Raw genomic sequence first — 15,809 nt, 5'->3', positions numbered from 1 at the left:
TCACGTCTAGAATAGAATAGAGATAACAAAAATCAATTTACTGTCTAGATTATCTATATGAGATCTATCTAGTCAGCAAGGCGGGAAGCATCTTTATCTAAATCATCACCGAAATATGTTCAATCTATCATCAAAAGAACTAATCTAGACTATGCCCAACAATCGGCCAGAACAGACATGAACTGCCCCTCTCTCAGAGCAGCATAGATAGTCCCAATATGCGAGCCGATCGTCCTCTTGTCACCTTCACAACCTGAAGGGTAAGTTGGGTGGTCCACTAGCCCCTTATGCATAGGAACCTTCAGGGTATCACGAACAAAGTTGTAGATCTTTGCCGAAGACGAGCAGAGCAATTTCCCAGTAGGCGGGTCGGTGAAGTACGCCTTGCGGTTTGCGGCGCAGTGGTACTTTAGGAGATCAGTGACAGTGGACTGCCATTCACGAACAACATTGCCATCGATGGATGGTGAGCTAGGTTTGCTGCTGAGGATGAAGAGGGTGCCCATCGTCTGCGAGACAGCAGTTGTAGCGCGCTGTTCGAGGTCGAGTGTAGCGGTGCAGTTCCAATGGCGCATCAACTCGCCCCATAGTGTGTTTATATCGTTGTCAGTGAGGGACTGACCGAAAAGGTCCGATGTATATTCGACAACATGCTTTCGGGCAATCGTCTCAAAAGTCCTATGGATCTCCCGGAGATCCACGGCCTGGCAGAGCGCGTATATATGGCTAGCCGCCATGAGCGAGAACACCTCCACTGCATCCGCAGCATACCGTGCCCCAATCAAGGCCAGCGAGTTGACAACCTGGTTATTCACGTCCGCTGATTGCACAAAGTTGCTGACTGGATTATTGAGGTACCCAAGCTCAGACATGTAAGACGCCATGTTGATATCGACGCCTTTCAAGGCGAACGACAACGAGGGGTCATCGGCACACAAGTTCGGGGGAAGGCCCTTGCTGAGCATGGGATTGATGAGCTCAGAGCACTGCCCGAAGACCAGTTTACCTAGGGTCTGCATGGCACTCGTGGTCTTTTCCATGGCACTCGTGATGGACATTGCTTGAAAGTTGCCGCCGTGGTGGATGGTGTCGTTGGCGACGTCAAAGAGCGGATTGTCCGTCGTGGAATTGAGCTCGATGGCCACTTGGGCTTGCGCCAAGGCCATGTTCTCGACATGCGGGCCTATCCATTGTGAGGCCGTGCGGAGGGGGTAACGATCTTGGGCGAGGTCGTTGTCGGAAGGTGAATGGTCATGATCGGTCGTTAATTGGGAATCGGATAGGAAACGGAAAATATTTGCGGCTACTTCTTTCTGGCCTGGATGGGGCCGTGCCTCAGCGATGAAGGGGTCGAAGTTGCGCATCGTGCCGAGCAGAGCTTCAGTTGTCATTGCAGTCAGGACCTGTGTGAGGAGGATGAGCTGATTTGCTTCGAAGAGGACAAGGCTCGCTGCACCAGTGCTGAATGCCGTTCCGTTAAGCAGTCCCAATGCCTCCTTAGGTCTAAAGGTCAACGGCTCCAATCCAAGCTCCTTGAGTGCCGCGTCCGCAGTCACAATCTTGTCATCCTTTGTCCCTCCGCACTGGACATAGATATCAGGGTTACCCTCCAAGGCCCCCGCAATATACGCCAGCGGTGTCAGGTCGCCCGAAGCAGAGATACTCCCGCGCAGCGGCACAACTGGCGTGTAATCCTCATTGATCATCGTCGCAAGATTGCGCACAATATCAATGCGAACAGCAGAATGGCCACGGATGAGAGAATTGCATCGCGCGACCATTGCTGCCTTGACGATCGGAATAGGGATCGAGTGCGCCGGGAGGCTGCGGATTATCGAAGAGCATGTTTGCCCCTTGTCTGAAGGCAGAACAACGGCCGTATTATGGTGCTGGATGAGCGCTTTCTGGAGGTCCTCGTGGGCATTTGTACGCGTGTCCGCGTTACCTCCAAAGCCTGAATTCACACCATATACGACCCGCCCTTCGGCTAGTCTTTTGTCGAGCAGTGCTACACTGGCTTCCATGCAAGAAAGCACTGAGGGGTCATCCGTTACTCTGACGCGAGCGTCATATCTATACTACATCAGTATCGTTGAGCTGAATCTTGTTGGACAAAGTGGAGGATGTACTTTGAGACCGCGACGGCGTCGCTGAGACGCAGAGAGTGGCCATCGAGATGGACAGGTTGGGCTCCTTTCGCAGCGGTTTCGAGATCACGAAACGATAACAGTACGGATTGTGTGTATTCGGAGAGGTCGCTGGCCATTTCAGTGGGTTGGAAATGATTCTTGCAGAGAGAGGCGTCTCCCATGATTGTTTAATAGGAGCGAAAGTCAGGAGACGGTGAGAGATTCCAGCGAGAGGATGCGGGCTAGCAGTGTTATATAGCCTGATCCGTCAGGCGCAAACCCAGCCAGCCAGCCACTTCGCTGGAAGCAAACGTATCAATGTCACCAAGTGATTCCATTTATCATCGAGATATTATGAGAGATCCCTGTTTCAAGGTCTGACTGGTTGAGAGAGCGACGATCAGATCGAAGATTGATTCACTGTGCATTAAAGTCTTAGCCTCACGTCATAAGATCACCTGCTTGTCTGTACTCCGCGAAGGTTTTCAGCTATTACCCGTACTTCAGTAACTGAACTCAAAGGCCGTGCTCAAGTAGTCTATTAGGCGATATTAGGCGATCGTATAAGCAAAGCAGATCGGAGTATATACATCATAAATCATAACCTGTACTAAGCCACCCTGGGTTCAGCTATGAATTTGTTGTCGTTTTATTCAGCCCCAAGCTCCCATCCGGATCGTCAATCGAGTTCATAATATCGTGGATATTTGTTGGTCCATCCGGGTTCGTCAGGTTGTGGAAGATGTTCGTCCCGTTCGGGCTAAGGACGCCCTGCATCGTGTTCATCACCAGCCCCCCAAGCGAAACATCCGCAGAGAGTGTGAGCTGCTTCAAAGCCTCGGTGTAATACGGGACCAGCTGGCCGTCGTAGGTAGCCGACCGGCCGACTGCGTCAAGCCGCAAGACTCCTCGGCTTAAAGCGTCCCCTTGCGTCTCGAGAATACCGTGAAGATTCGCCATGAGGTAATCAAGGTCCAGGGTGCCCTTCACCGGAACCGAGTGATTGCCCGGGTAGAGGATGAGATTGTCAATGGTTGCGTTGCCGAGTGTGTAGTTGCCGGCTTTGAGGTCGAGCATGGTCGTTCCCTTGGCTGGTTAGTTTATCCTTCGGTCATTGAAAACGGAAGACTTACAATTTGCAACGTCATGACGGACAGATTAGGGAGGGTTGCGTTGGCCACCAAATTATGATCGGGCTGATCCAACACCAACTTGGGATCGTCGATAGAGAAGCCAGGAAATTTGTTGAGGGCTGGAATCGTTAGCTCGCTGTATCGGAACGTCTCCCTCGAGGACTTACTGTTCTGATGGATGTTCTTGTCAAGCTTGACATGGTTTTTCAGTTTACCGAGATATGCATTTGTTTCTCCTTTCACAGGTAACGGCGCATGCGGCTCAAATACAACTTTGTGGACGTAGTCTGTCCACAGGGGCACGTTCAATGGGGTGCGTACGCCCTTGACCCCGAGCGTGGTGTTCCCGTGGATAATGGTGCCATCAAGATGCGTTGTAAAGATGGTGTTGTTGCCTTCTATGTCCTGATTGTAGACGTGCAGGTCAAACGGCTCTATTCGCACGGGCAGCGCAATTGGAAGATCCAGAGCAGCTTCGAGCGTAAGCAAAACCGAATCAGGCCGCGGCTCGAGAATTGTCGCATTCACGAGCAGAAGCGTCCCCCTATCAAGGACATTCTGAGAGATAGCAGGAATGATGAGGAGGAAACTGTGAAAGTCAGTAGGGCATTCTGCAAAGAGCGGGCTGGCCGTACAAGATGGGCAAGAAAATCGCCAGGAAAATGACGCTCCAGAAGATGTAGCAGCAAAAGAACCGCGCAAAATGCCGCTTCACTCGCTGCGCCCTCTTCTGCTTCACCTTGGGCTCAACGAGCGAGACCTCGCCTGGGATCTTCTCGATGCACTCGATATCCACATCGCTGCCAGCAAGAGGACCCCTAAAGGAGCCCAGTGTATTCTTAGGGGCTACCTTCGCAGGCTTTTCTGGAGAGCTGACGGACGACATGACGAGATTATCTGCTTGCTTGACTCGTGGCCCCAGGTTGAAGAACCTGGAAGGAAGATAAACCCCAGAATTCCTTCCTCGTCGTCCTCCTCGTGAGTCGTGCCCCGACGATCGCGGATGCGGGGAGACGACGTCGACCTAAGAACTTCCCAATTGATTTGCCCGCGAAACGAGTGGGCGGCAACTCCAGCGAGGCAGAAAACCTCGGGGGGTGTGATGGAGCCCGATGGACCCCCTTTGGAGCCGAAAATGGCGCTATTCAGAGATCGACGGGACGATCGCAATGGGCGCTCTCGGTAGCCAGCCATGGTCGGTTCACATGCGGAGTGCCAGCTCTTCTAAACTGCTAGTAGGACCGTTGGTGAGCCCCTTTTCTCCTCGGCTATCGAAATGCTTGAAAGAAAGCATGGCATCATACCACGATTATCACCCCGGTTTTGCCGCCTTGTTAGGAAGGACTGCGGGGGATAGGCGATAGTCAAGACAATCCCCAGATTTCGCCATTCACGATCTCTCGTCCTCCCATTAAGTCCATTTGATCCGCTTGTTGAACTCGGGCAGCATACCGCTTCGGGGTACTGGATCCGTTGATCTGAAGGTCGTGCGTTGGTGGTTTGAAATAGTTCGGCTCTGTCAGTGGCGTTCGTTGAGTATGGACTGAAGCTAGCTGAATTCGCTAACAATTCCCAGTGTCTAAAGTATTTTGTAGACTACACTTGGCTACACCAACCGTTCACCCACCTTGAATACTATTATTCACGAGTCCTACCTCCTTGTCACATCTACAACGGGCAAAATGTCCCTCGAGGAGAAACGCGACATCGACAGAATCACGCCGGTTCCCTCGAGTGCAAGCTCAACGAAACCACAAACCGCCACATACAACTCCAACAACAGCCTCTCTGGCCTCGATAACCTCCAAGTGCTCCCTAAAATCCTACAAGAAGGGGTCATCTTCGTTGCCTGCGGCCCAGCTGTCCTCCTGCAAGCGGCGCATCCCGGCCTCAACACCGCCAGCAGTGCAAGCTCCAATCTGACTGACGACCTCACATCGTACCTCCATGCAGCCCTAAGCTACATCGCCTGCCTCGTCCTCGGCAGCAAGGACGAAAAACAAGCACTTCTGGCTCGCTTAGGGCTCGGACAACCTCCTCTGCAGTCGAGCTTGAAGGTCACATCGCCCACATCACAACTCTGGCTCGTCGCGACCATCTACGCAACAGCGGCAGACTTCTACCAGCGCATCTACGGGGCCTTCGACTACCGCACTGCCGAGGCGGCGTATGACGAATTCGCCCTCGTCCTGCGCTATCTATCGCCTACCGTGCTTCCATCCGCCTCTGCCGGCGACCAGAGCCTGTCGCAAGTATCCTGGCCGTCAACGCGCGCCGAGTTCTGGAAGTACTGGGACGCCGAGCTCTCGAAGCTCGTAGTCTCTGCGGCGGCACATGATGTCGCGTCCGAGCTGCAGAAGCGGGATCTACCGCGAGGAGTAGGGCTTACAAAGCCTGTGCTGAGGGCTATTACAATCGAGATGCTTCCAGAGCACATTCGGGACGGGTATGGGGCGAAGAGCACGTTTATGACGAGGCAGTTATATGCGACTGCAATTGGGTTGTTGAGGCCTGTTTACCCTTGCCTTCCCAAGGGGTGGCGATCTGGTCCTGCCAGCTATTATTTGGAGGAGGTGCGGAAGGAGATTAAGTAGACGTGGAAGGGTTTGATCATTTTTTCTCGATACTCTCTAATTGTTTGTTCTCGATTTCTTCCTAGAAGGGCTAATATGATGTGATGACTTGCTAGCCAGTGGCAGTGGGCCTCTTACCTTACTATACTGCGTATGGGTACAATAGCTGCTGTAGTAGGGTGCATCCACCGTAGGGAGGTAGTGCCTGGTGGAATCCGCATTGCGCAGGCGCCGCCAGCAGAAAGCACACCCCAAGCCGCTCTCAACGTGGGAGTATCTGACAGCCAGTGCATCCAGACACACCAATCCAAGAGGCAACCGGGGTATCTTGTGAGGCGGGATCTCCGCCTCAAAGAGTAAGGCAGGGGTCCTGCTCCGTTCCTCCAGACAAACAGATATGCAGCTGGACCACTTGTATGTCCTCAGAGTAGTTTGACGCCGTTGAGTTGACAGGTCGATGGACCACGTGATATACGACGTGTTACCAATCTACCGTCCGTAACAGCGTGCGTACCGGGACTGGACACGAGTGTGGCACTTCAGCTTCAGCCCCTCATTTCCCGCCGCCCATTCTCGCCGCCCATCTCGCCTCCCACGTCGTCTCCCACGTCGTCTCTCGACATTGGCATATCAAAGCAAACAGGCAGAAGCCGGTATGTCGCCCAACGACAAGAGCGGTGGCAGCTCAGGGGCTTGGACCTGTTCAGCGAACGCAGCAAACGCAGTAAACGCAGCGAACGCCTCGAGTTGGGTGGCCTTTCAGAGTACGCTTGTGGCTGATTTAACCGTGGCTTGAAAGCGTTGGGCCCATGGGCGGGCGTTGGGCGGGTAATTTAGCGACGATCGATAGCATGTATGCAGGCAAGAAGGCATATTTCTCGCGCAAATATCAACAGATCATCGAGTTAAGCGCCCTTGTAGGCTTCATACAATAGTACGAAGTACTCGACGTAGAGATAACATGGTAGAACAAACCGGCTTGTCTTCTCAATCGGTGACACCACCAGCCACACGGAAGGCTTGTAAGAGCGCCGTATCGTCGCACGTTCCCAGTTTCGTTTATTTTCCAGGTTTTATTCCAGACAATGACGCTGTTTCAACCTTCTCCGCTCTAGTCTCTGTGCTGAATTTCTAAGCATTCTAAGCACACAACAACCAATCGCCAGATCAAAAACACGATGGAAGCCGATCGTAAGTTCTAAAACTTATCTGACCAACTCCGCAAAACCAAAGAGGAGGCAGCGTTTAAATAACAGATGATGAAAGTGAGTCACGCCAAGACCTGCGGCTGTCAGCATTTGGGGCGCTGTGCTTAACTCCGGCCCCACTCATCTGGTTTAAAGCCGGGGCCACATCGAGACCACCGTCGAGACCACCTCTTGTCGACGGTCTTTGCCTTTGCAATTGCTCGAGATTCTCAGGTTCAAAGAATTGCTGACTGTCAGCTTCATCGAGTTAAATCACAGCGCATCATGGAATCACCGCAGGAATCGTCCAACTCGACGCTTGTCAAGTGGTCGGGAAATCGCAAACACGCCCTCGCCGACCCTGAGGACGACTGGGCTGGCCTAGGCGATCCAAAGGAGCGGCGCAAGAGACAGAACCGCATCAACCAGCGTGCTTTCCGTGAGTCTTTCAAGTTTCTCGGTTCTTGGAGATTTTGCTGTACGGACGAGTCCTAACGGAAGTCGACTTGCAGGCCAACGACGACGCGCGCAGCAGAAGAAGGCCACAATCCAAGACCAAATCGAAGAGATGATCGCAAAGGGCGAGGTCACATTACTCCCACGGACATCATCATCTTCTTCAGAATCATCATCACCATCATCCACATATTCCGCTCCCTATAGCTCCTCGACTACCGTATCACATACAAATAGCAACCCCTTAGTCTACACCTGGGAGAAGCGCATGTGCTTCCTCGGCAACGAAATCGACAAGCTCCTTGAGCGCTTCAGCCAAAAAGCAGTCGAAAGCTATGTCCTGGGCTCCCCATCCTCCGACCACCTTCTAACCCTCTGCAAAGTCAATGTCTTCCGCGCGTTCATGACAAACATGCAAACCCTCGGCATGAGCGCCGGCCCCGAATGGATGGAAGACGAAGCCATCTCGCCCTTCTCTACGTCCATGCCGGGATACCTCCCAGTAGAGAAACTACCGGTCAGTCTGCGCCCTACAAGACTGCAAACAAGTAGAATGCACCACCCGTGGCTTGACTTTTTCCCGTTCCCGCGCATACGGGATAATTTGATCATGGCAGGCGATTTTGACGACCATCCACTCTGTGAGGACATAATGGGATTCTGGAATGTGACGGACGAGGCATGCGGGCTGTTGGTTTGGGGGGAGGCGCACGATCCACGGAATTGGGAAGCTTCGGAGAACTTCTTGAGACGTTGGCCGTGGGTTGTTGCGGGGTGTCCCGAGCTGTTGGAGTCAACAAATCGGTGGCGCGGCTCCAGGGGGGAGAAGATGATATTCCGGTATCTATAATGAAAATAATGAAAAGATTATATAACGCATCAGCGTCTTGTAACGTCACTGGCCATGGTTACCCGTCATGGCAAACTCTAGGTAAAACGGGGTGGTTGATTATGTGGTCTATAGCCTAGAAGCATGGCTCCGTCTTCGCTGCAGTATACGACCTATCGACGAATGATAACTGTCTGTTTTAAGCCAAACCAATCCCATGCGGCCCAGTATAGTGCTCCCGATCACACAAGCATCCAGCCTTGCATGAAACAAACCCGAACTCCAAAGCGCCAAGCACCAAACACTTGAAAGAAAACTCAAGGATCTCACAATAACCGCAACAGTTCCAAGTCCTTCGCCACAGCAGGACTATACAACGCGCAATCCTCCAGAAACCGCAACATCTCCTGGTTCCACCGCTCCCAGCCAGCGGGTAATGTACCTCGAACGCGAGGATCAGGGGACTGCGCAATACAGTAGAAAAGGAGTATTTGGCCGAAGAACTGCGAGCAGAAGGCGAATTTTATAGGTATGCAGCTCTTCATGTCGCGGAAGATGCCATGAATAATCGGCCAATCCATGGCGTTTTGTAGTCCTCGGCGGATCTGTTCGAGGTCGTCTTCTGTTAAGAGAGACGGGATGCGGAGCGCCTTGTATAAATATGGACGGCCGATGTGGAACTTGGCAATCATGTAGCGGCCCCGGAGCATGGCTTCAGCGACGGCTACAGCGGGGGTGAGGGGGCGGGTGGTCGTGGTCGTGTTGGTAGTTGAGGAGAGGGGATGCGGAGAGATCGGATTTGGGTTCGGCGAGGCGGTAGTTGTTTGTGGTGAGGTGGTATTTAATGCTGGTGTTGCTGCGGTTGCCGCGGTTGCTGTTGGGGGTATATCGGAGAACTGCAGACCAGATGGGAGGTTTAGGCGCCATTGCTCGAGTTGGTGGTGGAGTTCGGCGTTGACGGCGGGTTTAGGGAATGTTCCGGAGTCGGAGTAGAAGTAGAGGGAGTGTCGGATGCGAGTAAGGATGATGCGGTGGGCAACCTGTGCTAGGAAGTGATACTGGAAGAATGAATCGTCGATCTCGTCGGCTGGGGAGAAACGCGCAGGGACAAAGCCTAGGGTTTCAAAACCGATGAATTTGGGTATTGGTACAACTTCTTCGAAGCGGGAGAGACCGCTAGGAGGGAGGTGGAGTTCCTGTACAAGGATCGTTTCGTTCATGAGGCAGTTCCAGAAGACGCGCGATTTCATATCACCTTCCCACTCGTCGAAGTTAACGTCGTGGCTGGGCTGTTAGCGTAAGAAGAAGACATCAGCAGAGTACTCACTTTGTTAAGATCGAGAGACAGCCGGTAGCAGCGCGGTGGATCATAGCCCATGAATCCATAGGGCGGAGAATTTGCTGATAATAGACTCTGGACGCGGTTAGCCCTGGCCGAGAAACAATGCTAAGCACGTACGATGATAATAGGTAGAATTGACAACTCTGGATATCGTTGTCACACATCAAAAACCCGATGCGCCGCCGCGCCTCGTTGAAAAAACGCAGCCCGGGCGGTTCTTCTTGCACGACCCCCAACCACTCCGGAGGCTCGAAATGATTCCCTCTCGATCCAGGCAGTGGATAATCACCCTCGTGGTGGGCATGAACTGCCAAACAGCCCAAGGCCATGATAATGAGAACCAAGCAGCTCTCCATGGTATAACCAAACCCACTTTCAATGGCTGCGCCAAGCGTGAAGGCAAAATAGAAGTTCTTGTCCATGATCGGCGTGAATGGGTTGATGGTCGCGAAAAATGCAGTCGACAATCCCTTGATCATTGCCAGCGGTAGCGTCTCCAGCCAGTCATCGCCGGCTTGTGAAGGAAATGGGTAAATGTACATCGGCAGAGGCGGCCTGTTCATCTCAGTGTCGATCACATAGTTCTTTCCGAGCTTCTCATGCGCCTCGAGAAATCGCTGCGGAAGGATCTTCCGCGCGCCGGGCCATAAAACAACCCCGTGCTGGCTAAACGAGATAGAAACCAATCCATTTGCAAGAACCGCATTTGGACGCTCGTCAAATTCAAACACTTCCGGCTCACCCGCTGGGATGAGAGTTCGCGGTGTCCCTGCAGAGACTTGTCTGTCATGCCGAGGAGCCGCAGTCGCCTGGCCAGGGGTGTTCATGTCCGTCTGGCCATCAGGAGGCCGAGACATCTGTGTCTGTAGAGCCTGAATCTCATTGCGCACATTGACAGGGACATTCTCCAGCTTGGTTTCCAGTCGATGGAGAGTGCTCATAATGAGCGTGAGCGAATGGTCACGCCTGTAGGAGTCAGCAGCAGGCATTTGAACAAGTCAAAGGCGCATACTTGGAGGTCTTGCGCTCATTGTAGACACATTCCTGACCCAAAGACTTGCACAAGCCACATTTGGGCCGCGACTCGTCGCATCTCGTCTTTTTGAGTCTACAAGTTTCACAGGCCTGCACTAGGTCAGAGAGGTATAATATATGGAAAACGGAGACTTACTACTGTAGCGATAAAATTACGAGGTTTCTTGGACCCCGTAGACTGCTGTTCTGGCGTTGGGGAGAGAAGGTCGTTGATAGGTAGCAGGCTGTTATGGGTGAGCTGCTCTGATGGCGGAGAGCCACTGTGAGCTGGAGACTCGTCGAGAGGGCGCTTGCTCATTGTGCATATTGAGTGTCGACCGTTGTGTTATAATTAATAATTGCTCATTATTCTTGTTCTGAAAACGAATCAATACCCAACTAAGATGTATGGTGGAGAGATTGAGGACGTCCAGTTCCCGAAGGTGATAAATTGCAGTCACCTTTTTTCAGCCACGGGCGGGTCCGCGCGCCCATTCCGATCCCGGCCATCAACAGCCTTTTCAGCCTCGACATTATCATTTATTTTCATCGACCTATACGCTATGGTAATCAATAGTCGTCGATAGAATAACATATGGATAGTATACCCATGGTTCACCGATTTAGTCCGTCTCCTTATGCCACGCGACTCGTTCTAAAGGATCGGCCCTTAAGCTTCATGAAGATAGATAAGATAAGATAGTTAACTCTAGAGATGACCATCTTAAGCATTGATATAGGCATTGTTAAAATCAGGGGCAGAGGATAGCCAATTGAACATGAGAGGGACTATTTGATGGAGGTAAAATAATAAATACGTTTACTCTAAATGGGGTATTATATACAAATCTAATCGACTACCCATAACATCGTCGGCTGCACGAGAGGCACAGAAAAAAAAATCTTTACAGCTTGGCCTTCTCACTGAACCTCGGAGCCTGAAGAGGGTCGTAAGCACCCAGGCTCAGCGTATCGGCTGGCACAGACGCACTGTGACCACCAACCAGACCGCGCACGTCAACCATACTAGGGTTGAGGTCTGCGATCTTCTGGGCACCGATCAAGCGCATGTTCATCTCGAGTTCGTCTTTCAGGAGCTGCATGGCTCGGTTGACACCAGGCTGGCCGTATGCAGACATGGCAAACAGGAAAGGACGGCCGATACCAACGCCCTTGGCGCCTAGGCAGAGAGCTTTGAGAATATCAGTTGCACGGCGGATACCGCCGTCAATGAAGATCTCGATGCGGTTCTCCCAGCCGCGCTCGCGCAAGATCGGCATGACCTGGGCGAGGACTTCAATGCCCGATGGGGCAGTGTCGAGTTGGCGACCACCGTGGTTGGAGAGAACGACACCCTGGACTCCGGCCTCGACGGCGCGGAGGACATCTTCAACACACTGGACGCCTTTGAGGACAATGGGCATCTTGGTGACAGACTGGAACCAAGGAATGTCCTTCCACGATAGCGAGGGATCGATGAATGATGAGATGGCGCGGGCGGCACCCTGGGAGCGGTCGACTTCATCGCCTCCGGTTGCCTGAACATTGGAGCCAACATCCGAGAACTTGGATCGCATGTCCTTTTCACGGCGGCCAAGTTGAGGGGCGTCAACGGTGATGAAGAGTCCCTTGCAGCCGCGGGCCTCGGCGTGCTCGATGATCCGCTTGGTGATGGCGCGGTCTTTGTTCACGTACAGCTGCAGCCATTGCACCTGATCGCCTCGGCGCGCGTCGACAATCTCGTCGAAAGAGCACGAGGCAAGGGTGGGGATCATCTGAATGACATCATGGTCGTGTGCCGCGCGAGTCAGAACAACTTCGCCCTCAGGATTACCTAGCTTTCCAAGAGCAGTTGCCGTGACATAGAACGGGATCGAGCACTTGGTGCCCAGCATCTTGGTCGAGAAGTCCACGTTCTCGACATCAACTAGAACTCGGGGCCGGAACCAGATCTTCTGGAAGGCTTGGTGGTTCTCGCGCATAGTCTGTCGGAGAGATTAGTTTCCTACCAGAACCAAAGAAAACAAACGCGGCCGTACGTACAATTTCATCATCCGCACCGCTAGAATAATAAGCCCAAGCAGTCTTCTTCATCACGCTCCGCGCAACAGTCTCGAAATCTAGCAGATTGTAGCATGCCGAGAGAGGGGGCATGCGCTCGATGCGCTCTTGGCGAGCATCTTCTTCGGGGTCATGAGCCTTCTCCTCCTGCTCAACGGTCGCCATATCGACTTCGCCCAGGTGTTTTGAGGAGTCGAGGTACTTGTCGAGGGTATCTGGGGGGTGGATGGGGTCGAATTCTTCGGTCGCATCTTTGCCGGCGTACTTGAGAATGATCTTCTGGCCACCAGGGTGTTCTTAATCGTCAATTGTCAGTATATCGCTGATGCACTCGATGGAATTGGTAGAACATACCTGGCAAAAACTCGGTCACGTCATAGGCTTTTCCGTGTACAATGACCCAGCAAGAGTCCTTGGAGTTGTGCTTGGCGACATCAGCGCCCGTTAACTTGTTATTCGTCATATTGAGGGAGACCGAAAAAGGGAATGTGAGAACAGGAGGAAGGAAAGGTACTTCGTTGATAACAGAAGAGAGGACGATGGATAAATAAGACCAGAAAGTCGGAGGCGAAGAATTCCTGGTTACTGCGTGCGGACGTGGAGCTGATCAGGCCTCGGGATAAAGCACAGCGAATGAGAGGGCCAGTGAAGGGGGTTAGTCAAGCGCTGTCCGGGGAAAACTGCGGCCAGCAAAGGCGGCGTGGCGGGGAACCGAGCCAACCAATGTGTCTCGCCCGGTCTCTCGGCCGATTCCAAACCGACCTTTGTTTACTCCTTGTCTACGTGCCGGTGTATTGCTCTTTATTTTCGGACGAGACATCAACCCAAAAGGCCGACAGTCTATACCTAGTATACTTGAGGTAGCCAAGATGGCAATTCATACAATATCCAAGCCCGGATAACATTTATACCGCGTATCGCTACTCTCCCACCCCACTCCCTGATGCACGGTTAGGAGATTCGTTGGATCGATCTCCTCCTTGATGGCTAACAGCCGGGCATAATTCTCCTTCCCCCAGAATGAGTCTATAGGATCCGTCTCGAAGGTGTCGGCTTCATTTAGATACGCCCCTGCATGCGGCGTAAAATGCCGCAGCGGATTCATCCTATCGTGAACCGCCTGGAAAATATCCCGCACTGCATTAGGATGGCCAATTGTGCTGTCTGCGAATGGTAAAATATGGACGGAATGCCAGAGCCCCGTGCGCCAGGCAATTGTTACGGAAGAAGCGCCTGGTCTTCCGGGTCGGTCTGACTCAGGGAGGTTTTGAGAGTAGATCGTCGGCGCAGTGACGCATATAAAGAGAGGCGCCACTGGTGAGGTCGGACTGTGGTAGTCGCTCTGGGAATCTGTGAGGATTTTGGTGAGAATGGATGTGAGTTTATTCTGGTTGGTTGTGCCTTGGAAGGACCGCCGCGGTATGATTCGGGAGGATACAGCCATCGGGCCGCCTCCGCTCAGGCCGGACGATGATTCATCGCCAATGAGAGCTTGTATGACATGGTAATATGTGTCGAAGAGGGTCACACTGCCCGTCGCGAGTGTACCGAGACTGCTTGCAAGGTCTGTGACAGGCTTCATTGAAGCCTCAGCAGCGGATAGGTTGAGCAGTGACGTAGACATGAAGAAGGTCGAGACGCCGTAGCCCAGTGGGCCGAGTTGGATGTATCCTCCCCAACCTTCAGAAGCCCATTTGTCGGCATTGGCGACGGCGACGGAGATAAACTGCGATGCAGTGGCGAAACTGATATTCGGAAAAGTGGCCAGCGCGAGGATTGTAGGCTTTTCGGGGTGGACGAGCATGCTCATTTCCGTAACCACTCCAAATGTGCCGCCTCCGCCGCCTCGGAGGGCGTAAAAGATGTCCTGGTTTAGACACCGATTGGCCGTGACATAAGTACCATTGGGAAGAACGGCCCTCAGCTGTAGAGCGTTATCCACGCCCAGTCCTTTGGCAGTCAGTCCGCTGCTTCAGAACCAGGAGTATTCAGGGCCAGGCAATGGGGCCTTACCGAGCTCATTTGAAAGCATACTGTGCCCGCCGCCAGTGATCCAGCCGCCGGCTGCACCAACGGTGTTTGAAGCGCCTCCCACTACGCGATAGTTATGTTGATGGGCGAATTCGTAGATCCCCGAGAACTGCTGCCCAGCGCCAAAGGTGATAGCGTCTCCCACGGCTTCAGTGCAAGCTTCTGGGACGAAGTCCTGCCCCAGCTTGAGTGGCGGTTGAATATGGTGCGTCCTGAGATGTTCAGTACACTATCTCACAAAGCTGCAATAGTATGGAAAAGCAAAGTACCATAAGCCTAAAGAGCCTGCACCAGAGCTGCGGCCTGTGTAGTCATGACCAGTGTTCTTGATCACCAAATGCAGATTGTTCTTCTCAGCGAAAGCTAGCGTCGCCTGGATATCCTCCACGCTGCGAGCATCTACGAATTTCGACGAGACGCTGCCTTGATAGCATACTTCGGTAGAAGACTCGGGGCCTGTCAATTCCACGTCAAACGTGCAACCTTTACCAGTGGCCTGGCATGCGCCCCAGTTAGACTATACATTCATTAGCTGGGCGTTACACGACCTGGAGCAGAATGGGAAGTCAGGGTCAACAAACTTGTCGGTATCCACCAAAATGGTCAGAAGTAAAGCGCCCATTGGTTCTGCCGTTTTGCAGAACAGTACATTCCTTAACATCTGACCCCTGGGCCTGCCCATCGTATTGGAAATAACAAGGAGCCAGGAACGGTTCGCCATTGTACAGATGCCCGTTAACCGACTCGTTAAACGCCGCCCATGCTGCCTGGCTCACGGAAGACAATGCAGCAGTAGGTCGGTGCGCTAGGACATTTGCAGCGCTGAATAATGCTGCGAGAAGTAAACATAACATTTCTCATGGTTGGAACCAAGGAACAATCCAGTGCAGACAGTGCGTGCGTCAGTCAAATCCCAGTAATCAATATATAGCGATTTTCAGCCCGGAGCTAACAAGTCTTCCTAAGCCACATCTAGGACATGCAACTCTTCGGGGCTAATTTCCTTTTGGGAACGTCTGCTAGATTAATTCCCATCGCCAGTCCAATATTATAG

At 52.7% G+C, this 15,809-nt stretch overlaps 7 protein-coding genes across 7 annotated transcripts, besides 1 other annotated feature; 2 read left to right on the top strand and 5 right to left on the bottom strand.

Moving 5' to 3' along the window:
• Positions 1-15,809: part of a sequence feature (contig 1.63 331..41959(-1)) that runs on past both edges of the window.
• On the bottom strand, positions 97-2,271 carry ANIA_03897 (aromatic amino acid ammonia-lyase). Its single transcript, XM_656409.2, has 2 exons — positions 2,130-2,271; positions 97-2,073 (listed from the first exon to the last, which is right to left on the bottom strand). Exons 1-2 carry the CDS (start codon positions 2,264-2,266, stop codon positions 150-152), a joined length of 2,061 nt encoding a protein of 686 aa, XP_661501.2. The 5' UTR covers positions 2,267-2,271; the 3' UTR covers positions 97-149.
• ANIA_03898 (DUF3712 domain-containing protein) lies at positions 2,760-4,148 on the bottom strand (the record flags this gene model as incomplete). The annotated part of the gene is made up of 4 exons (XM_656410.1): positions 2,760-3,215; positions 3,263-3,381; positions 3,430-3,851; positions 3,898-4,148. The coding sequence occupies 4 exons, from the start codon at positions 4,146-4,148 to the stop codon at positions 2,760-2,762; spliced, it is 1,248 nt and encodes a 415-aa protein (XP_661502.1).
• On the top strand, positions 4,945-5,948 carry ANIA_10481 (oxygenase MpaB family protein; the record flags this gene model as incomplete). The annotated part of the gene is made up of 1 exon (XM_050611385.1): positions 4,945-5,948. One exon carries the CDS (start codon positions 4,945-4,947, stop codon positions 5,854-5,856), a length of 912 nt encoding a protein of 303 aa, XP_050467419.1. The 3' UTR covers positions 5,857-5,948.
• Positions 7,308-8,328, top strand: ANIA_10483 (DUF3425 domain-containing protein; the record flags this gene model as incomplete). The annotated part of the gene is made up of 2 exons (XM_050611384.1): positions 7,308-7,461; positions 7,535-8,328. 2 exons carry the CDS (start codon positions 7,308-7,310, stop codon positions 8,326-8,328), a joined length of 948 nt encoding a protein of 315 aa, XP_050467418.1.
• On the bottom strand, positions 8,634-10,982 carry ANIA_03900 (putative C6 finger domain protein; the record flags this gene model as incomplete). The annotated part of the gene is made up of 5 exons (XM_656412.1): positions 8,634-9,596; positions 9,635-9,737; positions 9,767-10,615; positions 10,662-10,774; positions 10,821-10,982. The coding sequence occupies 5 exons, from the start codon at positions 10,980-10,982 to the stop codon at positions 8,634-8,636; spliced, it is 2,190 nt and encodes a 729-aa protein (XP_661504.1).
• On the bottom strand, positions 11,461-13,187 carry ANIA_03901 (L-lactate dehydrogenase (cytochrome); the record flags this gene model as incomplete). The annotated part of the gene is made up of 3 exons (XM_656413.2): positions 11,461-12,648; positions 12,707-13,020; positions 13,079-13,187. 3 exons carry the CDS (start codon positions 13,185-13,187, stop codon positions 11,569-11,571), a joined length of 1,503 nt encoding a protein of 500 aa, XP_661505.2. The 3' UTR covers positions 11,461-11,568.
• On the bottom strand, positions 13,602-15,609 carry ANIA_03902 (uncharacterized protein; the record flags this gene model as incomplete). The annotated part of the gene is made up of 4 exons (XM_050611383.1): positions 13,602-14,674; positions 14,738-14,967; positions 15,025-15,272; positions 15,337-15,609. The coding sequence occupies 4 exons, from the start codon at positions 15,607-15,609 to the stop codon at positions 13,602-13,604; spliced, it is 1,824 nt and encodes a 607-aa protein (XP_050467417.1).

The sequence above is a fragment of the Aspergillus nidulans genome, chromosome II (genome assembly GCF_000011425.1).
Source record: "Aspergillus nidulans FGSC A4 chromosome II".
In the NCBI taxonomy this organism is placed as follows: Eukaryota; Fungi; Ascomycota; class Eurotiomycetes; order Eurotiales; family Aspergillaceae; genus Aspergillus; species Aspergillus nidulans.
The sequence above is the reverse complement of the archived record's forward strand: the minus strand, read 5'-3'. Positions and strand labels throughout refer to the sequence as shown.